The 24,681-nt window shown below is 45.1% G+C and overlaps 1 protein-coding gene across 1 annotated transcript in view; it reads right to left on the bottom strand.

The window, feature by feature from the left end:
* The window catches only part of EXT1 (exostosin glycosyltransferase 1), a 272,968-nt gene that overhangs the window by 33,796 nt on the left and 214,491 nt on the right, over positions 1 to 24,681 (bottom strand). The window contains exons 2-3 of the mRNA XM_081874224.1: positions 5,791 to 5,884; positions 2,437 to 2,544 (exon numbers count right to left, since the gene is read on the bottom strand). Coding sequence (XP_081730350.1) covers positions 2,437 to 2,544; positions 5,791 to 5,884 — 202 coding nt within the window. The remainder of the gene's footprint in view (positions 1 to 2,436; positions 2,545 to 5,790; positions 5,885 to 24,681) is intronic.

Here is a 24,681-nt window from a genome sequence, read left to right as displayed (position 1 = left end):
CTGGGAAATGATATATAATGAGCTGAAAAAGGTATTTAAGTATACCTTCACAAAGAAACCAGAGGCCTTCCTTCTGGGTATTGTCGGCCAGAAGGTGTTAAAGAAGGATCGAACATTTTTTATGTATGCAACAACGGCAGCAAGGATTCTCATTGCAAAAAACTGGAAAACTCAAGATCTACCCACACTGGAAGAGTGGCAGATGCAGCTGATGGACTATATGCAACTGGCCGAGATGACCGGCAGAATCCGTGATCTGGGAGAAGAGAAGATGGAGGAAGACTGGGAGAAATTTAAGATGTATTTACAAAAACATTGTAATTTGGTTGAATGTTAAGAAGGATGCTAGATTATAAAAAATTGGCCACCACTAAACTAGATTTAAATTTGATGATAAGTGAGACTAAAGAAAATATAAAAATTTTTTGGAAGAAGTGCTAGATTATATTTGAATGAGGGGACATGAGATTGTAAACAAGTTGATAATTTGTTTGGAAAAAAATTTTAACGATGTAAATGGGAGCGGGAGACGTGAGGGAGTCCAAAGAAGTGTTGAAATTGCTGTAAAAGAAGTAAGATTGTTTATTATGTGTGCATTTATATTTAAAAACCTTAATAAATATTTATAAAAAAAAAAAAGGAGTGCCTGGTGTGCTCTGGTCCATGGGGTCACAAAGAGTCGGACACGAATAAACGACTGAACAACAACAACAAAATGGGAGCAGGTCCACTGCTTTCAGGATGTCCACAAGTATCTGGTAGGCCGCTGTGGAAACAAAATGGTCTTGAGCCCCAGGGCTCACCTTATGTCCTCACTCATTACAGAATGGTATATTTCAAATTACTGGAGAAGGAGGAATGGTATCTTAAGATGTTGGAATATGCAGCGTTAGCAGATCTGATCAAGATGATAGAATGTACAAAGAAGATTGGAAAATATTTGTAGATTACCATATTTTTCGCTCTATAACACGCACCAGACCATAATACGCACGTAGTTTTTAGAGGAGGAAAAGAAGAAAAAAAATATTCTAAACGAAATAGTGGATATATGATTTTTGTGGTTCATGTTGTGGCCACAGACATGTGATCTGACAGTGAGTTTGGAGTAGCCCAATGCAAAAACCCTGAGGATCCATGTGGCTCCATGCTTTGTAACCACGGAGGAGGGAAGGAAGGAGAACCATGGATCCTCTGCTCACGACTGCAGCAGATCTCCCCCACCACCCGCAGGCATTCGCTCCATAACACGCACAGACATTTCCCCTTACTTTCTAGGAGGAAAAAAGTGAGTGTTATGGTGCAAAAAATACAGTATATTAAAAGTCTGTGTCAGCAGGTAAATGCGTTAGCAGGATTAGAGTAGATTCAGCGGTATAAGGTAAAGTGAGGTTAAAATAAGATGAGAGGGGAAGGTATGGAATATTTAGCATATGCAGAGTAGATGGGTAACTGAAGACACCATGGAAGGAGGGGGAGGGAAATCAAGACTATTGGGAGTGGTTGGGTGGTTATTGTATAAATGTGAAATATGTAACAGAAAAGCAAATAAAATTTTTATATACAAAATGGTATCTTTGTGTGGGCCTGGCCGGACTGTGTAACTTGGCTGATCTCACTTTCTCTTCCCAAGAAACTACTGGTTTGCAATAATTGGCCCATGGAAGAGGCGAAAAAGATCCAAGGGACATGTCTATCCTTTCCCCATGTTTCTACATCATATCCCATCGTGAAGCCATTCTGAGCTGCCCCCAAATAATGTCTTGTAGTGTGGAATACTATTGCATCCAACTTCCTGTCCCCCTAGAGAAAGGGGAATAGGAGACTAGAAAAGGGTCTGGTGTCTTGTTTTGAGGAATATGAACTTTGAAAATTCCCGTACTGATCTTCAGCTCTTGGACTAATGTGTGGATTAGAACTTAGCTACCCAACAGAATCTGCCTTCCAAAGGTTTAAGCCATCAAAACACAAATATAAATGCGTACTTTGAATGAAAAGTACACGTCCGCACCTCAAAACATCTATTTAAATCTGTCGACTTCAACTGGTCTCTTGTGAGGGCGACTTAAGTCAGATACCAGCCATTGAGACCGTTCAGAACCATGAATATCCTGGAAGTTGAAAGAAACTTTTCCCTTCCACCAAGTACTTTGCAACTCAGAAGCTGGTGTGCATTTCTCTAAAAAAGAAATGAGCCGCTCGTACATTTTTAACCAAGACATTTGGAGGCCTGAGTGACCTTCATGTCAGAAAGTGAATGATGCCTTATTAAATGAGTTAATATTCACAATGACACAGACAAATCCCTCCTGATAAAAATCTCTTTTATAGCCGTGACCTTTCGGATACATCTTTCCTGGAAGTGTGGGAAATGCCTGCCACTGTCAACCACTCTGACGAAGGCCGCGGTTTCTCCCTCCCCTCCCCCCGCCTTACCTGTAATAACAATCTCTCATCCCCTATGACGGCAGCTTGATTCCAATCAATCACTTCGGAGAATGGCAGCTCCCATCCATTGCTGAGCATCACAGGAACACAGGCAGCCTGCGTAGGCAATCATTAAAATCAGGAAAATGGAAACAATTGCAGCAAAGGCACACTGGCCCTTCCAAGGCCCTGTGGCAATGAAACTGCAGCCTATTCTGCAGAAATGGGACTTTAATAGAGAATTATGTTGAAAAGTATTGTGGGACCACTGCCATGCCACATTCTGAGGATCACTAAACCTTGGATCTGGCAGGTCCACTATTGGAAGGCTCATATATTCAGACCACAGAAAGAGAGAGTGGGAAGGCCATCAACGGAGTGGCCCTTGTTTATTCCCTCTAATGTCTGGCTACTTGCATGGATACACACAGATTGGTACAGGCCCACTGGTACACCCCTGTGTGGGCTTGCTGTTGGGTCAGAAGGTCCAGCAAATGCAGAACACGGCAGCTACGTCGCTGCGTGGGCCACCCTATCACAATCATATTGCACCGGTTCTGGAGGGTTTGCCATGGCTACTAATTGGCTACTGAGCCAAAACAAAGGTGCTTATTATTTTTAAAAAGATAAAAAATAGGATTTTTATATTAAAGATTTTCAAAACACAGAAAAGTACATGGCACCTCCACTTTCAATTCACAGAGCCTTTTTCACGGTTCATTTACACATAGTGAGAGATGCCTTTGTCATAGACATCTTGCACTTGGGGGAAAAGAGAGGGGAGAGAGAGAGAGATGGGGGTGTTGTTCTCTCATTCTGTCACACAGTGTTAGCGTAGGGGGTTGTGTCAGCATCATGCGGGTAGGTTCTTTGTGTGTGTATACACCCACCCACCCACTGAGAGAGGTTACAAGGGATGAAGGTGCTTTTGTTGATATACAATGCCCTAATGACTTCAGGTCTGGATAGCTGGAGGAAGGCCTGCACCCATATAAGACCTTCCTGCATGTTGAGATCCTCAGAAAAGGCTCTCCTGGTTTTACCAACCCCAGCTGAAGCACATTCCATGGCAACCCAGTGGGGAGGGCCTTCTCTGTGGTGGCACCCAGCCTACGGAATTCCATATCCTCTAAAGAAGGCGGGTCTAAACTCTGATGAGCTTTTGGTGCCTCCTTAAAACTCACCTGTTCACCCAGGCCCCTGCTGGCTATTAATTCCTAGCTTGGTTATATCAGTGATTATAGAATCATAGAATCATAGAATCATAGAGTTGGAAGAGACCACAAGGGCCATCGAGTCCAACCCCCTGCCAAGCAGGAAACACCATCAGAGCACTCCTGACATATGGTTGTCAAGCCTCTGCTTAAAGACCTCCAAAGAAGGAGACTCCACCACACTCCTTGGCAGCAAATTCCACTGTCGAACAGCTCTTACTGTCAGGAAGTTCTTCCTAATGTTTAGGTGGAATCTTCTTTCTTGTAGTTTGGAACCATTGCTCCGTGTCCGCTTCTCTGGAGCAGCAGAAAACAACCTTTCTCCCTCCTCTATGTGACATCCTTTTATATATTTGAACATGGCTATCATATCACCCCTTAACCTCCTCTTCTCCAGGCTAAACATGCCCAGCTCCCTTAGCCGTTCCTCATAAGGCATCGTTTCCAGGCCTTTGACCATTTTGGTTGCCCTCCTCTGGACCCGTTCCAGTTTGTCAGTGTCCTTCTTGAACTGTGGTGCCCAGAACTGGACACAGTACTCCAGGTGAGGTCTGACCAGAGCAGAATACAGTGGCACTATTACTTCCCTTGATCTAGATGCTATACTCTTATTGATGCAGAATTTTCGAATTTTCGAATTAGAATTTTAGATTTTAATATATGGATTCCATTGTATTCTATTTATATCTCTCGGTAGCTCCAGCACCTTCAGAGTGTGGGGGAATTCCAGCCGGGAAGCCCTTCTCCACAGGGCTGCTTCCAGCAACTTCATTTTACAGCTTCGGTCATACTCTCTATCTTGGCCTTTGATGGTTCGGGCGTTTTGTTTTGTGGGATCCAAATTTGTAAATGCGGCATCTTTCCTTTCAAAAGCATGGCCTCCCGCACCTCCACTTGTGTGCCATGGTAACAGGCTCATTTCCTTTCCATTCACAACTGTGCCATTCACAACTGACCCTACCGTTTCCAGTGCCTGCTGTTTTGAAATCCTGGTGGATCAATGCGGGGTCAAGGACAGACGTCACCGCGGCAAAGAAGAACGCTCCCGACCCCAGCCTTTTGCTGCAGAGATGCCCTTTATTTTTTAACAGTTATTTTCATGCCATTTTAACCCTGGGCGTGCTCTCCCCTGCAGATCGCTTCCCTGTCGCCTGCCTGTTCAAAATCCAACCTAATTGATGCCGTCACTTAAAACTTACTTAGTATGCAATGTGAAAATCCGGGCAGAATTTATAGGCAATTTTGTCTTGGCTGAATTAAAACAATGAGCTGTATTATTTATTTCCTCCTAACTTCCTGGTTGGATGAAGTCAGTGTTTCTCCAGGAATATAGATTCTCTCCCCCACCACACCGCACACACTCCCCAAGTTCAACAAACCCTCTTAGGCTAAGTTAGGGTTACCAGATGTCCCCGGTTCCTGGGGACAGTCCCCAGATTTGCAAATCTGTCCCCGGAAACGTGGCAGCAGCAGCCTGGCAGCGCAGTTGGCTAAGGCTGGCTTCAGGAGCTGCTCGCTACTCGCTGCTGCCGCCACTGCCAAAGGTGAACCGGGGACGTCTGGTGGTACCCATCTCCTGCCCCTTTCCGCCTTTGCACTTTTTAAAAAAACTGGGCAATGGCTGCTCGCCCGTGACTCCCGAGCCTCCCCCGATCTGTCAAAACAAAGGGGGAAGGGGGCAGGAGAGCAGGGAAGGCTTGGGAGTCACGGGCAGGCAGCACGCCGTTGCCCAGTTTTTTAAAAAACTGCGCATTTATGTTTCACAGGGTGAGAAAGAAGAGCTTTGCACCTTTATACAATATGCATGTGTGCTTGGGCCCAGGGTCTTTTGCCTCACCATCCCCACTACTGACTTCCTGTTGCTACTCAGCTTCAAGTAAGTAAGTAAGTAAGTAAGTAAGTAAGTAAGTAAGTAAGTGTCCCTGGATTCATTGAAAAAAATCTGGTAACTATAGGCTAAGACAACCCAGCTATAGTGCGGGCAAAATAGCTGCTGACTGCTCCTGAAGTAGGAATGCTGGATTATGGACTATTAGGGAAATGAAATCTCCAATCCGCCTTCCTCTTGCCTGGCTATCACGCAGCACAGAATTCCAGCTGACAGGAGTGCTAAACGGCTCTAAGTCTCCAGTCAAACGGTTGATCTTACCTGCAGGGCCTCCAGGAACCTGAAGGATCCCAGCCTCCGGCCACGAGGGACGAGACAGAAAGTGGCATTGTGCAGCATTTCACGATAATCATACCTAACAGGAGACAGAGAGGGGGAAAATAATAAATTAACAATGAGCCCGGGAGTAACTGTGCATGCAAATGTAAACATCTGGTGCGGCACATCTGGTTAGACTCATCACCGGACCAGCTCACATCTGCAAAGCTGGCATCGCATTAGGGGAGACACAACAGGAACAAAAGCAAAAAAGAGAAAGGAAACCAAATGTAGATGGCAATATGAAAGCAACTGAGTGACGCTGAACTGAGTCCCCATCCTCGGTGCTGGATTTACATATAAGCTAAACAAGCTATAGCTTAGGGCCCCACTCTCTTGGGAGCCCCCCAAAAAACTTAAAGAAAAGAAAAACACCTGGGTGTACATTTCCAAAATATAAGATAAAAACCAAATAAAATAAAACCTACATACAGAAACAGTGTTTTGTGTTGTGTAGGTTCCTATGATGTAAGTAATGGTGCCCCGCTTTCTAGCCTGCTCCCTAAAATATCACTGGTTTGCTCATTTCTATATATAGGCAATGACAAACCTAGACAGCATCTTAAAAAGCAAATACATCACCTTGCTGACAAAGGTCCGTATGCAGATAGGTAGCCGTGTTGGTCTGCCATGGTCAAAACAAAATAAAAAAATTCCTTCCAGTAGCACCTTAAAGACCAACTGAGTTAGTTCTAGGTATGAGCTTTCGTGTGCATGCACACTTCTTCAGATACACACAGGTCCGTATGGTTAAAGCTATGGTTTTCCCAGTAGCGATGTATGGAAATGAGAGCTGGACCATAAAGAAGGCTGATCGCCGAAGAATTGATGCTTTTGAATTATGGTGCTGGAGGAGACTCTTGAGAGTCCCATGGACTGCAAGAAGATCCAACCTCTCCATTCTGAATGAAATCAGCCCTGAGTGCTCACTGGAAGGACAGATCCTGAAGCTGAGGCTCCAATACTTTGGCCACCTCATGAGAAGAGAAGACTCCTTGGAAAAGACCCTGATGTTGGGAAAGATTGAGGGCACAAGGAGAAGAGGACGACAGAGGGTGAGATGGTTGGACAGTGTTCTCAAGGCTACCAGCATGAGTTTGACCAAACTGTGGGAGGCAGTGGAAGACAGGAGTGCCTGGCATGCTCTGGTCCATGGGGTCATGAAGAGTCGGACACGACTAAACGACTAAACAACAACAACAACAATATATAGGGTGCCTACATTCTGCGTGTGGAAAGGGCTTTAGATACCTATTAGGTCCATAAATTACCATATAGCATATATTCAACACAAAAAACAGCACAGACAATTTGTTGTTGATAAAGGACAGCTGGACAGAGAAAGGACCCCATTACCTTCAGTAGCTTAGCGCCTCATCAAACCTAAATCCGGCCCTGTCCGTCCTACAGATTATTTCTGTTTAAAAGCAATGGAGGACGGGCAGACAAAAAATGGGGGGTCAAGGAGGGTCGGTTGTGGTGGTGGGGGGAGTGGGAAACATCCCTATTTTCACCTGAGGAATGTTGGAGGGTGTGGGGTTTGCAGTGCAATGCTGTCACTGGTAAGAGAAGCAGAGAATAGGGGTGACTTTTAACGGAGGTTCAAGGAGACAAGGAGACTGAATGCAGGGAGAGAAAACATGAGAGAAAACAGAGATGGAGAAGAATTTGGTTTGGTCCACATTTTTAACTGAATGGCCCTCATTTTTACCTCCTGGGTTTGTACATCAATTTGAATGCAATTCTTTGGCATTCACTTAAAATCATCACGGATTATTGAGGAAACAGGGTAGGCCAAACACATGGAAAAGTGACATGTGTCTGAAATTGACGACCCATCTCACTAAAAGGGAACCCGGGCTTGGAATTTGTCCTGCTTTGCTGTTCTTTGTAAACGCGACAAACATTGCAAACATTGTCTATTTTTCTCGTCTTGGGATTTTTGGTTTCACATTGTAAACTACCCTTGGGAGAAGCTGGGATTAATATTATCTCTTCATATTAAACAACACAAAAAACATACAGCATCTCTTTTGACTAAGCAGCAGAACAAAAACCATTTGTTGTTTGGAAAACGGTCTTGAGATGCATTTCTGAGCTCAACAGATGCTGTTGCAATTTTTGTCGCTAGAACGATCTTGGGCTGAGGAAGATTGGCTCCGATTAATGTCGGATTGTTATCATTTTTTAATAAATTAATGAATTGATTTAATGCACCCCATTAAGTCACTCATGCTTTCCATTCTGGAAATATTGATGCAAAAGCTGCCCCACGAAGGCATCAATTTATTGTCACTGGAGAAAGAGGCTTAACAACCAATACAGCCAACCAAGAGCAACCAGGCACCAATACAATCTCACCTTAATCAACCCAGTAAAGGATGAAAAATGGCTAAAAAGAGTCAGATTGTGTAACTGTGGGCCAGCAGGGGACAAATTAGCTGGGCTAGGGAGGGAGAAAGAGTGATTCTAAATGTGTGTGTGTGTGTGTGTGTGTGTGTGTGTTGTGATGCAAGACTGGTTTGGAGAAGAAATTTTGGCAATTAAACACAGAGGACCGGTGACCCCCGTTTCTCAAAATTAAAGCGTTTAGCTAGACCCTACTGCTTTCTTTCCAATTCCATCAATCATTTCAGAACCATTTACCAAAAACACACATCAAATCCCTAACAGTTTCAAGCCAGTTATTAGCTAATTGTGCTTTTGGCAAACCTGCAAATGGCTCTCAACTTGCCAGCCTGCTGGTTCCAGAGACAAAAAGGATCAAGACTGAATCTCTCCTTGTCCCCCACCCCCGCCCCACCTCACATCTCTTAAACACACACATGCACCTTCCTTTTCAACAGAGATTTCTGTACTCTGCAAATAGTATAGTAAAATAGTCAATTTTTTACTTTGACAATAAAATCCTGCACAAAAACTTCGCAATATTAATAATCTCATTTAATCATAGGCTGCAGACACTGAATGTTTTAAAGGTATTCTCTCTCTGTGTGTGTGTCTGAGAGTGTGTGTGTGATACATCTATACTGTACATGGACATATGCATTTCTGCTTTTATATTTAGTCTCAAGAGGCTGTGAAGACTGCAGTAAACTAATTTTCAATTACAGGCCCCATGATTAGGAGAGTCCTATTTGCTGAAAGTAGTGTGTATAACTTGCATGGGAATAAGCGTGGTTGTATGGGAAAAAGCCACTTGGAATGGATTAAGATTCCCTCCACCACAGCCCAATGTAATTCCAAACTACAGAAGATGCAACTGATAGGCTGTATTAAAAAAGAATAAAACCCTGCAATCTCATCCCCTGTCTCCCTTTTTTATACAGTGGCACCTCAGGATACAAGGGACGTGGGTTGCGCTGTGGGTTAAACCACAGAGCCTAGGACTTGCTGATCAGAAGATCGGCAGTTCGAATCCCCGCGATGGGGTGAGCTCCTGTTGCTCGGTCCCTGGTCCTGCCAACCTAGCAGTTCGAAAGCACGTCAAAGTGCAAGTAGATAAATAGGTACCGCTCCGGCGGGAAGGTAAACGGCGTTTCCGTGCGCTGCTCTGGTTCGCCAGAAGCGGTGTAGTCATGCTGGCCACATGACCCGGAAGCTGTACGCCAGCTCCCTCGGCCAATAAAGCGAAATGAGCGCTGCAACCCCAGAGTTGGTCACAACTGGACCTAATGGTCAGGGGTCCCTTTACCTTTACCTCAGGTTACATATGCTTCAGGTTACATACACTTCAGGTTACAGACTCCGCTAACCCAGAAATACTGCTTCAGGTTAAGAAATTTGCTTCAGGATGAGAACAGAAATTGTGCTCTGGTGGTGCGGCGGCAGCAGGAGGCCCCATTAGCTAAAATGGTGCTTCAGGTTAAGAACAGTTTTAGGTTAAGAAAGGACCTCCAGAACGAATTAAGTACTTAACCAGAGGTACCACTGTATCACCTTTTAAAACCAGCTTTTTCTTGAACCTTCTCCCTTAGATTTACACAAAACAATTTGACAAACTATAGCTGCAATGATGCGCAGTTACGCTGATCTAATTCCAACCAGCCAACCAAATCCATATACAGTGTGTATGGAGAGAATTCTAGGAAGTCTACTATGAACAAGTGACAACTGACTCCCAAAATGCCCGTATCTTAGAATCACAGCATTGTAGAGTTGGAAGGGACCACAAAGGTCATACCCCCCCCCCCGATATTTTTTTGCCCAAGGTGGGGCTCAAACATATGACCCTGAGATTAAATGTCTTATGCTCTGCTGACTGAGCTACCCCAGCTGCTGCATCTGTTTCTTTCAACAGCACTGAAATTTGCAGAAACCAGCAGGCGAGGCTTTTCCAGATGTGGTGAGTATCATCACCATCTTCTCATGCCTGCACATCTGGCTGCACTTGGAAGCACAGGAGCAAGGGCTAGTAAAAAAAGCTGGCAGTAAAACACTGGAAAGGGACGAACAGAAGTGCCTGTGAGCTCTCGTTTGCTAGCACGACGCTATTCTGTGTCACCAGGCTTATAAAACAGGGCAGCACGTACTCTGCACTGGAATAAAATTAAATCTACCCACCTAGGCATTCCAAATTCAGCACAACGGTAAAGCCAAATCCCACAATCTGCACAGGTTATGCAAACTGGGAGAATGCCAAATTGCTTTTATTTTGCAAACACCCTGCAACCTTTATGCATTTTCAGCAATTGTTTGCTTAGTCACGGAATGAGCCACGAGAGACCCCCAGACGCTCAGTCTCCAACCACTGGAGATCTTAGTTAGGCAGCCACCCATCTAGTTTCTGAAGTTCCTCAAGCATATCTCCACATTCGTAAGGACTAGAAACTTGCCATAAAAATCGAAAAGAGAAGAAAGAAAGCAGAGCTATTCAGGAAACCGGAGCCAGATTTCGTACCACATTCTGCGTTCCTGAGGAATCACAGCATACATCCCACCCTGCTTATATCAGCAGGATAATTAACAACACCGATTTCTTTTTCTCTGCATGGACAGCAGATTGACCTTACAATTCAACAGCTTGCTTTGCACCATTCATGGGAGGAAAGCCACATTAAGAAGAGACAGTTAAAAAACCGAAGTTGCTATCTCCCCATTTCTAAGCACCAGCCTTTTTCTTCCCCTCAGTGTGTGTCGCACGATGGGAAAGTTTAACATGTATTAGAATAGCTTCCCCCTTTAGGGCTAATATATGCCAGTCCTATATTTTCCATCATTAATGTGCTAAAAATGTGAAAATCCAGTTAATGTTCTGGATAGCTACAAGCTCTGCAAAATGTCAGTTTTAGAGACGACATAAGAAAGAAAGTAATTCAAACTCTTAAAAAATAAAAAGTGGGCTAAGAAATGTGAATGTGGCAAATTTTCTATGCTGGAACATCTTTCCTCCCCTATAAACTCGTCTGCTACTGAGATGCAGAACCTGAGGTTTTCAATGCTAAGTCACGGAAAGTCTAACCACCTACCTCTACCCTTCAAACATGGATAGCCGTGTGAGATGATCAAAGAAGAGCATGATGGGAATATCTACACTTGCTGTTGGTCCAAGCTGGGGAAGGCTTCATAGCTCATTGGTAGAGCTTTCGCCTTGCACGCAAAACATCCCAGGGTTCATGACTTGTAACTGGCACCCCCTTTGTATAGGGCATACTAGAGATGGGAACACAACTTCCTCTCTTCCCAGGTCTCACTCCTCTTTTCCTATGTGACATGCTTTGTTGGGCACTGGAGAAAAGGAGAAGTTGTCTTTCCCTTTCTTTGGCTGCGTTGGTGCAAGGCAGGCCCAGAGGGGGAGCCCACCCCCTCATCGCAGTCTCCGTCTGCTTGGGAGAGATCCAGAGGTAGAGGCTGGAGGGGGAAAGCAGGGGTCAGTTTTGTCTCCAGCCAGATCAGAGGAACTCTGTTGTGTCGTTACTTTCTGTGAATAACATCTAATCGCATTACGAGTCTCAAGTTATTTCCTGCCCTGTGGATGGCCTGTGCTTGCCTGAAAGCTCCTTGACACCTACTGTACCAAGGTAAAATTCACGTTTACAGTGGTACCTCGGGTTAAGAACTTAATTCGTTCTGGAGGTCCGTTCTTAACCTGAAACTGTTCTTAATCTGAGGTACCACTTTAGCTAATGGGGCCTCCTGCTGCTGCCGCGCCGCTGGAGCATGATTTCTGTTCTCATCCTGAAGCAAAGTTCTTAACCCGAGGTACTATTTCTGGGTTAGCAGAGTCTGTAACCTGAAGCAAATGTAACCCGAGGTACCACTGTATAGGAATCGTCCCCTAACTGGAGAAGTCTGAGACTGAACCTGGGAACTTCTTGCACACCAAGCATGCGCTTTGCCACTGGGCTGCTGACCCTCCCCAAGAAAGCAGAAGAGCATAGCTAAAGGACAGGCAGTTGGCCACCTCTCCTTTACCTCCTCAAGTGGAAAAACGGGCTTGGTTTGGTCCACCTGTATACCTACTGTCTCATCTCTATCTAGATCCACTCGTGCTTGCAGACCTCACACAGCATTTTGGCAGCGGTTTATATAGGTTAATTATGAATTGTGAGTAATTTGGGAATTCCAAAAGGGGAAAAAAAGAGAAAGAGTTGGCACCATGCGTGCGTTCACATCTTATTAAGAGCTGAATATCTTTAACAATATCCTACTTAGGAGCTGTCCCTGAAGGGACAGGAGATAGACAGTTGGTAACCTTTTAAGAGAAATGGATTAGTTCATTATATTAGACTTGGAAGGCGATCAAGGAAAATTTGAGGCCACTTTTGGAATACAATCACGATATGAAGGTAAAGTAGGGGCGGGGACTACCCAGAGACATTTTAATCAAATTATACAGCAATGGACTTAAGAAACTAATTGAGCAAGCCTTATGGCAAAATAAAATAAAATGGGGGGAATAAAAATCTGAGTCTGCTTTAATCAGGCAAATATCCAAGTGTTTTTTTGAACTTCTCGCCAGAAACATTAAAGAAGCACGCAGCGCAGTCCCTGCTGCGTTGACCCACTCAGTGAGACCCACTGAGCTCATTGAGGCGACTCCCTAGTGAGTTTGCTTTAGGATTGCAACGGGAGACAGCTTTAAAGTCTGGCACTACAGGCTCAGCACAAAACAAAATCAGTTTGCAAGGTGCATTTTCCACCAGAATAAATTCATTTTACACGGGGAGAAGGACTGGGGGTGGGTGGGTGTTTGTGTGCAGGGCCGGTTCATGGGAATGTTGAGGTTGGGACTCCAAGAAAGGCGAAGGGCCCACTGAGCCCAATGCCCAGGTAGATTAGAGGCAGCATGAGGGAACCGAAAATAAATGCCATAGATATCTACCCTATCGAGTCATGCAAACCAACCCAAAGGGTAACGCTTCTGCCGTCAAGCACTGCCCCGTGTGGTGAACCACTGAACTGCAAGTAGCGGCTTGTCTCTGTCAGGGGTCATCTGGTGAACCAATCAAGTAAGAAGTATTAATGGGTCCCTTTTCGCAGCACTGAGGCCCCCCTGAGGTTTCGTCAAGACATTTTGGCACCTGAGGAGAACCACGGGACAGAACACCCCTTCCTGCCAGGGAAGAAGGGGTGAGTAAAGATCTACATCAGGAACAAGGGAGGGGATAAAATCTACATTGGGATCTGCTGATCCCTAGGGATGCTGCCGTCTCACCTTGCCTCATGGGTGGGCCGGCCCTGGGGAAGGCAGGTAGCTCACTGGTAGGGCATCCACTCTACTTGCAGAAGGTCCCAGATCCCTGATATTTCCAGGGAGGGTTGAGAGACACCCTGGAGAGCTACTGCCAATAAATGTAGACAATACTGAGCTATAGATGGACCAATGGTGTCGGTCAGAGGAAGAAATAAATAGTAAAGGTGTCCACTCTGACTTTTGGCTTGTGCACTTGAGCACCAGCTATCCACCCTCTGCCCCAAGAGACCAGGGCAAAAGCATCCAAGAACACTTACTCCTAAACATGGGACTTTACAGAGCAATGGATAATAATAATAATAATAATAATAATAATAATACGAGAGCAGAAATTTAATTTTAGGAGCTTGACGCAGCACGAAGGATGAGCTATCAGTCTGACACACATCGCCCTTTTCCATCTGTGAAAAGCTTCTTGAATGTGTGAAGTGGTTATGCAAACAGCAACCTTTCACCAAGGTCCCTTTGTAGGAACCTGAATCACAGCCTCTTAACAGAGCAAAAATGCATCAACAGCCAGCCTGGTAGCAGATTGTGGGATAACAAGCATCTAAGAGGTTCCATTTGGACAGAGATGTTTTGTCTGTTGCATGAAAGATTCAAATGCTCCCACCCACCTCGGCTCTTATTACATCTAGCTGAAAATCTAAACACTGGCGTGCAATTTCTGAAATATCCCAATTACCAGTAATTTTTATGCTGAAAAAGTGCTCTCTCTGTGAAGTGTGAGAATCTCAGGTCCTCAGGTCTTATGCAGTGGGGAATCAAGGGCAGAGTAGCATCTTGTATGCTAATTTACGTCAGGGGTAACCTAACATGGTGTTCTCCCCAAACAGTTGGACTATAGGTCCCATCATCCTTGATCACTGCCAATGCTGTCTGGGGCTGATGGGAGTTGGAAGCAGTGTTAGAAATTAGCCAGGCGCCAGGTGCATTTTGCGACTGGTGCAGGTCCAATGATGACCATGTGGACATCTCTGGATGCGAGGTTGATGACTGACATCTCTACTCCCTCCCCCCCAAGTAAGCAGAAGAGCTTATTTATTGCATTTATATCCCACCTTTTTCTCCCGGGAGTCCATGGTTCACCCCCCTCCTCAGTTATTCCCTACAACGACCCGGTGAGGTAGGTTAAGAGGATGTGACTGACCCAAGGTCACCCACTGAACTTCCTGAGTGAGGATTTGAACCCTGGCCTCCTAGGTCCTAGTCTGACACTCTAACCACTACACCACCCTGGCTTCCTAGAGTTCTTCCGCTATGGGGCAGGCCAATAAATTAAGTAGGTAAATAAATAAGGGGAAAGCAAAATGTCACTGAGAGAAGGATCTGAAAGATGAGGGCAAGTGGCTCACCTGTTTGGTTGGCTTAAGATTATTTGGGTAGCTATGTTGTTGTTCCTAGCATGTGAAGAGATCCATTTCGTGGAAGAAAGAGCCTTTTCGATCTAATTCTAGGGACATACATATGGCAGGCTGTGGAAGCAGACCTTTGTTTCGTACACCCTTCCAGCTGTGTGGAAAGCTCTGTCTCATTGCTTGGGAATGAAGTGGTTCAGTTTAACAAAGTTCACCAAATTAATTCAAAAATCTCTGAACTACGCCTGAAAGTAGTTCCCATACTTGCTGGGTGAAATGAACTTGACCTAAGTTAGTTTTGGGGTGGAAATTTGAATGATTTCTAGTTAATCTTTAAGTGTGTGTGTGTGTGTGTGTGTGTGTGTGTGTGTGTGTGTGTATTTATTCTTTAGACTCTTGGGGCTTTCAAGCTTAAAGATCATACCTGCAGGGGGAAATTAATTAACCGATTCACATTCCACTGTGTGTGTGTTTTGATGGGTTTTTAAAAGCCTTCTTAAGTATATTTTATCCCTCAGCACAGCAGCCTGCAACATTCTGAACGCTGAATTTTTGTGTGCGCGCCAAGGAACATTTGGGTGAACTCAAAGTGAACTGTGAACTGAACTCTTTCATTTCGTAAAGGGTAAAACACGAACTGGAATTAGTTCCTTTTCGGACACGCTGAACTTGAACTAGTTCCTTTCAGAAAGGGACTTCCTATGCTAAGCTCGTTCCCAAATGTGGGGCTGTAGATCGATGAATAAGCCATAAAACTGGGGAATAAGGTCTCGTTCTCCCTCAGGTCAAGCTGCAATGGCAGTCTTGGGTGGACATTACCCTGCAGGAGTATATATTCCCAAGTGCTTCAAGTACTTTTATTAGCCATTTTATTCTTGCTGTTGGGGTCTGAGCAAAGAGCCCTCATTCCCCGCCCTGCCGTCATTCCACAAATATCCGTCACACATTTTATTAGCTTTCAGCCTGCTTTCCATAATGATTAAGTGGTGCATGCTTTCAGCTAATACCTTTTTAGGCAGTATAAACAAATGGTCCTATTTGTAATCAATTCTAATTTATTCACACTTTAATTGAAATATCCCTCCTTCCCACCACCCATAGCTGAGAAAACATACACGACCTCATCCATCACGCAGGTGTAAACACCAAAGTGCTGTGCTGGCAATTATCAGAATGCACAACATTCCTGTAATTTCAACTTCTCGATCTAACATGCTGCTTGGGGGGGGGGGGGGGAGGAAAGTATCAGCCCTGTCAATCAATGCTTGGATTAGGCAGCGGCTCTGAATTTCCGAATAGTCATTATCCCAACCCGTAGAAGCAAACAGCAAGGGTTCTGCATCAATTAATCAGCCATAACTTACATTCCTCCCCAGTGTTTAAGGCTTCTCCCTCGTCGCTACACTGAAGAGATTATAAACTACCCAGGGAACCATTTTAATTCATAATGGCCATGATTCCTCAGTCCCCTGCTAATTTTAGCCTTGATCGTGTCTAAAATCATGGAGTTTCACTCTAGATGGTGAACCCATCTAGCTAGTTCTGCGATTGCCAGTATTAATGGTCTCGATATTTCAGGTTTTAGAAGACAAGCCTGAGTTCTCTACACCACAACTTGCCAGCTAGTCAAAAGATCCATGAATGACCTTGGGAACTAGAGGTCAGTAGAGTTCAAAATTTGCAGATCTGGTGGTCTTTACTTTTAAGCCTCAGTCTGAAAGAGAGAATCATGTGCAAAAGGTGGGATATAAATGCAATAAATAAAATTTATTATTATTATTCTTTATTAGATTGATACTTCATGTTTTCTTCCAAAGGAGTCCAGGGCAACGTACATAACACTAGCAATACAATCAGAAGCTGTAAGAAACAACCTTCTCAAACAGTTTAGAACCTTCTGTAAAAGTTTGTAACTCCCGAGTACAACCACATACTCTCAACTAATAATTTCAAGGTTGCCAGGGACAGAACTTTCAGCAATCAAATGCCTAGGTAAAATGGGATGTTTAAAATTTTCCCCTAAAAGTTAATAGTGGGGGAGACTGTATAAATAAAAAGCATGGGAAAATGGTATCCACCTGCCTCTTTCTTTTAGAAGCACGCTCAATTTATACAGGAAATAGATAGTTATGGCAATGGCTTCAGCCGCACATCACAACAGGCCCTGTTAAATAGCTTGCTGTGAATGATCAGATGGTACCCACCTTATTCATCCCATTGGATTAAAATTATGTCTGGCAATTTTCAGTCAAGGTTTTTCCTGTGCCTCCCAAGGATTTAGTGTGGCTTGTTGCTTCCCCATTTGTGCTAGGGGAAGAGCAAAACGGGAAGACCTGCTTGCTCACAGTAAGCAAATAACCATGGTTTACTGTGACATGTGGACCAACCTAATGTCACATAGGTTAGGTTAAGACTCAGATCATGATTTGCCACAAACTGAAGACCAGTTTGGTGGTTACCTTCAGCAAACCTCTTCCTCGCCAAACTGGGTGCCCAAGAGCTCTTGAACATTGCACAGATTTTCTGGTCAAAATGTGAACATTCAGTTCACATGGATTGCTGACATGGACTATTGTGTCTCACTATGTGAATGGATGGGGATCCAGAACGGGCCTCACAATCTCCTGGGGCTGCAAGCTGCAGAACAATCAGAAAGTTTGAGGTCTTGTAGGTTGTCTAGGCCAACTTATTTCCTGCTCAGTGGAAGGAAACCAAAGTTTGAGCATTCCCAACAAATGGCTGTCCAGTCTCTGGTTGAGATCTCCACGGATGACGAGCCCACCACGTCTCTAGGTAAGTGGTTCTACTCCTGAACTGCTCTTACTACCAAGAGATTTCTGGCCAACCCCAATCTACACTCCTGTGGCTTAATCCCATTTGATCTAGACCTCTCCTCTTGCGCATCAGAGGACCAGAATTTGCTGTCTTCTATGTAACAGACTTTTGGACATCATAAGATTTGTAGTTCATTGTAGTTCCAAGATTTCACTGTCCACAATTGCTGCTCTTGTAGCTCTAGGCTTTAGTGTGAAAGCCACCAAGTTAGAGCAGGCTCTCGGACGTTATCTTGGAATTTCTAACAGCCACCCCTTAATTTTCCTCCAGCATATATCTCAAAAGAGAAGCCAAGGTCAGCAAGGAGTCCAAGTCTGACAAAATGCAGTTCACAAGCACCATACTTATTCAGCTGTCGGGTGCAGTGAAGCAGGTTAACATTGGCAGCCAGCTGCCTGCTGTGGCAGTAGGAAACATCCTACTAAAGGTTTTACCTCCCCTCCCCACTGTTTTCTGAGCCAAAAAAACAAAACAAAAAACGGCAAAGGGGGGGGGAGGGAGCTGCTGTGGCAGGCACCCAAATCTTTCCAGTTCTCCTTTCCTGAATCTGCACACTCCGTAGAAAAAAAAAAGCATATACTATCATCCCAAACGCAGCATCTGGATCAGTTAAAGTGTCGCAACAGCTAAAGTAATTAAATACACATGATACTTCAGGGCAAAACGGCAAGAGTTCTTCCTTATTTTTTCCAGCGTATTAAGTTTCAGCTATTAACCAATCGGGAAGTTTGCAGCACATGAATTCTTAATGCAGATAGTTCAGAAGTACCGAAGAGAGAAAGACCGAGGCGGGGAGACAAAGAGAGAGCGCCCAAAGAGAATCCCCGGTTCTGTTCCACCAAATGCCTTGCTGGCTGCTTTCCATTAAGGTATCTTGGCTTTTAAATAAGCTGTCAAGTAGAACTTGGCACCCGAAACAGAAAAGTGAGTAACGGCTTTTGCAGGAAACCCAACAGCTCAACTGCGTGTCAAGAGAGACGGTCGTCTAGGAGTGAGCTCTAATGCAGCGCACTTGGACAGGCGCCATTAAATTGGCCATGTCTGGATTGAGGATCAGTGCCATTTAGGGATAGCCTTTCACAAAACACACACACACCCTATACAATTGGTAGGAATTTCAAACTTCTTTCCACTCCAGCACCCGTTTTCCGAATTCAGGATGGGGGAAGTTTGGAAGGTGCAAAAACATAATTGGAAAACTCTCTCCCCCCCCTTCCTGCTTAAAGGGCTAATTGATTTCGCAGGTGTTTAATTATCATTTGCTGTGAGATAATACCTTGTAGTGCCATAAAAAATGGATTTAATTTTCGAGTGCTTGCAGAACCATTGCCAAAGCCAAGTTAGAGCTAAAGCAAGATAATTATTCTATAAATCAAACACACTGCCTCTTTTCTTTGAAATTTTTAATACTTGGCTATAATGATATCTGACGACCTTGAAACCAACATAAAAAGGAGTTTTGTGCCAAGCGCCAAGAGGCAGCCATCAAGAGTATTTCATTCAGTCTGGTTCATTAACATTGGCTCAGCCAGACATTGCACCCTTGATGCAGCCAAGCAAAATAGGCTGAGGTGTTAGCAAAGTGGCAGAAATTATGGAAACGCTGGTCGCCGTGGCCCTTTTGGAACATAGGAAAGCCAACGAACACGACACAGCCAAGCTGGATTCGCCAAAGGAGCTCTGCAAAATAAGTTTCAACAATAGATTTTGAAAGTGCAGAGGGGAAAAGACAAATCCCTGCCCAAGATGGAGAGCCATGCTCATAGAACATGTCTTAGAATCTAGCGCACCAGAATACGAAGAAACCAGATTATGATACAGCTATGCCTTGTTGCCCAGAAAAGAAATGGAGGCAGAACTGGCATGTGATTCTGGATGTATTCTGCAATTGTTGCATCACTTTCATCGTGAACTAGTTGTGATTTTTCAGGAGGTGATCATGATATAAGCCTGATATTATAGGGGAAAGTGCATGGGGTCATGCTAGCATGGATGGAACACGGGAAGTTACATTATACAGGGTCAGACCCATTGGTCCAGTTAGTTCAGCGTAGCCCGCACTGACTGAGAGCAGCAGTCCAGGCTTTCAGACTGGAGAATCTCCCAACCCAACCTGGCGATGGCTGGGATCAGAGCTGTCTTTCCCATTGGGTTTACTGGCGCGTTGCGCCAGGGCACCGGCCTCTCAGGGGCACCCCAGTGAGTGGTGGAGCTGCGTGGCTTTGCCAGCCTCCCCTTTTCCTCCTGCCTGCCCGTCAGCTGTGCCCCGTCAACCATATGGCTGGCAGGTGTACAGCCTGCCTTCTAAGCCTCCGTGAGAGGAGAGCGATCCCCACAGAGGCTTGGGGAAAGGTTGACAACTCTGGGAAACGGGGGGTGGGGCACCGGAGGGATCTTTGCACCACGGTACCTGATATGCTTAAGACGGCCCTGGCTGGGATTGAATCTGAGAAATTCTGGGTGCAAGGCAAGTGCTCAGCCATTGAGCTACGGGCCTTCCCAATGCCATTCCATATGGCCCAAGGTTTCTCTATTGGCTTAATCAACACATACGGAGGAATCGGAAGAAGTCACCCTGGGGAAATAGGTCATAGTTGTGACTAAGGTCCATTCTGCAACTTAAGCCATTTCCGACCTGGGAGGAGAGGGGGTTGCGGGCAAAAACCCTCCTCCCACTCATGCGGGGGCGGGACCTTGCCCCCGCGTGAAGAGGGAATCCCCGGGCGTGCCTTCTGCCCCACCTGCCAATCGGCGGGCTGGGGAGGCGTGGCCTAGCCCATTTAAGGCCAGGCACGCCCGGGAACCGCCCTCTTTCGCCTTCCTCGGCCGAACGGTTTTCCCATCCCGCCCACCCTTTAGGTTAGGTAGCCATGACCTTGCTATGGACTTCGGTTGGTCGCCGCAAGGGGCCTGGTAGGAATTTTTCCAAGTTGGCGCACTTCGAGCCTTTTGGTTTTTTCGCCTACCTCGTAGCAATCGTCACAACTTCCACGGTATTGGCGGTTAGGCATTGGCAGGGGTCTATTGTTATGCAAATGAATGGGGGGAAGGAAGCGCCATCACCTTCCCCAATGGAAAGGGTAGTCCGGTAGAGGACTCCGGGGGGCGTTGCCTTGTCCGAAGCCTAGGGAGGTCAGGGCCCCCGGCACGCCCCCGAGCGGTGACACACGTAGGATCCTAGTTGGCAAACTTCAACAGGACTCCCACGGCTTGTGGACAACCCTTCCCGGTTTCCATGCCGGGTAGTCATTAGGAGCCAATACCTAAGGCCAATACCTTCAAATTCTGTAATCAATAAAGTTGTGGCCTTTTTATGCCTATTAACCTTACATAATGTGTCCTGTGTCTTTATTTCTCTTGGGGGAGGGGAATTGCCACGCAACGGATGGCTTTTGAGTCACCCTAAGGGACATGGGTGTCATTTTGGTGTGGCTCCTCCACTAAACATTGGAAATAATTCATGGGAGGAGAAGCCTATGGCATTATGAGTCAACCCTTTGTCAACACCATCAAGTTCCCACAACTGTGGATTGTGGAAGTCACTTAAAAAAAAATATGGATGCAATCTGTAGGTTGGACACCCTGTGATATCACAAAGTGATATCTGATGTGCATCGTGAGAGTTTCTTCCAGTTCTGAGACCACTGATGGGGTAAGTACTGGATCTTTCCATCCCATGACAGCCTAGTTGAAAGGGACAAGGGGAGAAGATGGCTAAGCTCCTACTACACCAGGGCTATAATGTCATTGTGCAGATGGGCACTAAGGTATTTTAAATCACATTTACAGCCTCTAATGGCTGTTCAGCTGCTCGCCGTGCAGTGCTATGCTATACATAAAAATACTCCGATATAGAAGCTATTAAAGTCAAGCTCGGCTCTACTTAGTGAAATATGCCTTAAAGATTTCATCGGACAGAAGCATCTTCAGTGAATAGACAAGCCCTATTTCGGATAAATCTATGTTGCATGTCTTTGGGCAGACACATCACGGACCTGACAAATGCATCAAGTTTTATTTCCCACAGGAGGGGTCATGGGATCTAAAACTCATTACTCTTCGACTAATATTAAAAGGAGAGATTTCTCACTTGCTAATACTTTGCTTCACTTTTGGAGATGTTGATGGGTTTTAGGACAGGACTTTCATATAACTACGCACGTCCGAAAGAACAATACTGCATGCTTGATGTAACTACCCATGGGATTAAAGATGCTTACTACCCTCGTCCCGTCTAGGGGTGAAACGTCTGGCTCAAAGAAGCCCAACTCAGAAGCATGGCTAGCCTGAGCTGTTAGAAGCCCAGAATTAAGTTGGGACAAGGAAGATGTCATTGTTAGATGGAATCATATTCCATTTTGCCAGTTTCTGCTGTCAACCGAAACGAAGAACGAAATAAAAATGAGCCTCAGAAATGTCTGGAAGCAGTTGATCAGCTTCATTCCTTCATCAGCAGAGGTCAGCCTTCCAGATGTTGCTGGTCTCCCATTTTCCACCAGCATTGGAATGATCAATGTTCCATTGTAGCCCAACAAAATCTGCAGGGTACCAGAAGGCTACCGTAGATGATACTACACTTCTTTTAAAACAATATGTCCAAATGCAACACAGTCTCTAGATTTGGCAACACCAGTGCAGAGTTATTCTTGGGATCACAGGAAAGATCAAAGGACCATAGCAGTGCAACCCCCTGCTGGGGCAGGCCACCCACACACCCAGCCACCCACGTGATCCATATGTGACATTTGTGTCACAAGCAGAGAGGAGGCGCACACAAAGAGGTGCTTCCACAGAGCAAACAACTCAAAGCCACATGCAATGGGAAAAGGCAGAAGAGGACCCTTCCTCCAACAATCATCAGCCACGAAAAAAACATCCCACCCATCCTCAAACACAAATGCAGAAAATGAGATGGACCCTGAGCTTTGGGTTCATGCCATACCACAAAAGGCTGTGGTAAAGGCAGTTTTCTCAGATGTCCTGGTACTTGTGGGAAGGAAAAACCAAGTTCATATGAGGTGGCATGGTGGGACTTTCCCCAAACATCAGAGGTCCTTTTTTGTGCTAATTATACTACAAAACAAATTTGGATTTTTAATTTTTTTATTGTTTTGAGGGGTGATGAGTTGGGAAAACAATTCCACAGATCTTGGAGGGGAAGCTGTGGGCCACTGAACAAGTTTTTTTTTTTCTCGTACACAAAATATCTGCATTAATTGATGCTTGACCACATCTGCATCCAGAATATTTGGTTTGCTCCGTTGCATCAGGCTGTGAGGTGCTGAAACGCAGCCCCAGTCTTCCGCCCGCCGACTTCCTCCAGCAGCGAAGGAGCCAGCACCCCGCAGGATCAAACCGCTTTCCTTTTAGCATTCTTCCCGCGCTGCTAGAATGTGCTAAGTCCATTTGTGAGCTAATACATTATTTACACAAGTTATTCAGGCATAGCAGCCAGGATATGAAACATTTATCAACAAAGGGTCCAGTTTGTCATTTAAAAATAATTATGTTTCTTTAGGAGAAACTAACAAATTCTGTTGGCCTAGAATTATTTATTACACAACTTCGCCGGCACAAAGGGATGCTCTGTTTTAAGACGCCGGTAATTTTGAAGCAGGGAAGGCAGCCTGTCTCGAGAGAACTTTCCAGTGGATGGTAAGCATTCTATCAAGGTGAGGCCCTCATTGGTCACCTGTCCAGGTAGGCAGCCTACAGGAATCCCTTAAAAAGAGACCACACCCTTCCTATCCCTGCAGTTGTACAATTTGGCCAATAGGTGGTGCACTTCCACGTTACCACTCCACCCAGCAAACCATCTCTTTGGGTTGCCTTTTGTTTTAATTGAAACTTACAGAGTTGTTATGGTTTATTTGGCTGCCTGATGGAAAACTCACAGTACAGACCTGGGGAGGGTTCGTTGGGACTGACTTGCCCTTCCAGCATTTGCTGCTCAGCAATAATAATAATAATAATAATAATAATAATAATAATAATAATAATAATTTTGTATACCCCTTCCTCCCTAGCCAGAGCTGGGCTCAGGGCGGCTAACACCAATAAAATCATGGTAAAAACATAACAGGGGAAGGGAAGAAGAAAAAAACCCCAATTTAAAATACAGGTTAAAATGCAATTTAAAATGCAGCCTCATTTTAAAAGTTGCTGATAGATCAAGACCATAAGGGGAGGGAAACATAAGGGTCAGACTGAGTCCAAACCAAAGGCTAGGCAGAAGAGCTCTGTCCTGCAGGCCCTGCAGAAAGATGTCAAGTCCCGCAGGGCCCTGGTCTCTTGTGACAGAGCGTTCCACCAAGTCGGGGCCAGTACTGAAAAGGCCCTGGCCCTAGTTGAGACCAATCTAACCACCTTGTGACCTGGGACCTCCAAAATGTTGTCATTTGTGGGCCTTAAGGTCCTCCGTGGGGCATACCAGGAGAGGCGGTCCCGTAGGTACATGGGTCCTAGGCCTCAAAAACAAGAAAGGTGATTAAATGGAAGTCTAGGAGAAATCACTGTGCTGATGGGTTGTGTTAGTTGGATAACATCCATCCTCTGTAGCGACTGTATGCATGAAGATATATATATAAACCGCGCAATAATGCAGCAAATTATTTTTTCCCTGGTATGGATCTTTAAGTAGCCAGAACAGCACTATCCAAACACTGAGATAGCTCAGTCGGTAGAGCACAAGGGTCGTGGGTTAAAGTCCCACATCGGACAAAAGATTCCTGCAATGCGGGAAGTAGGACTGTTTGATTCTTTCCAGCTCTGTAATTCTATGCTTCTACACAAGCACCAGTAAGGGTTGGAAGAACCTCACGTTTTGGAGAAGTATTTTTAAGTTAAAAATAAGTAAATAGAAAATGAACCTTAATTGGGTGGTGGAGGAGGGGAGTCCCCACATAGTCCAGTAAGTACAGAACATCTCAGCGGGCACAGAATACT

Source organism: Podarcis erhardii (assembly GCF_964252035.2).
Source record: "Podarcis erhardii genome assembly, chromosome: 8".
NCBI lineage: Eukaryota > Metazoa > Chordata > Lepidosauria > Squamata > Lacertidae > Podarcis > Podarcis erhardii.
Note: the sequence above shows the minus strand (reverse complement) of the source record. Positions and strands in the feature narration are given on the sequence as shown.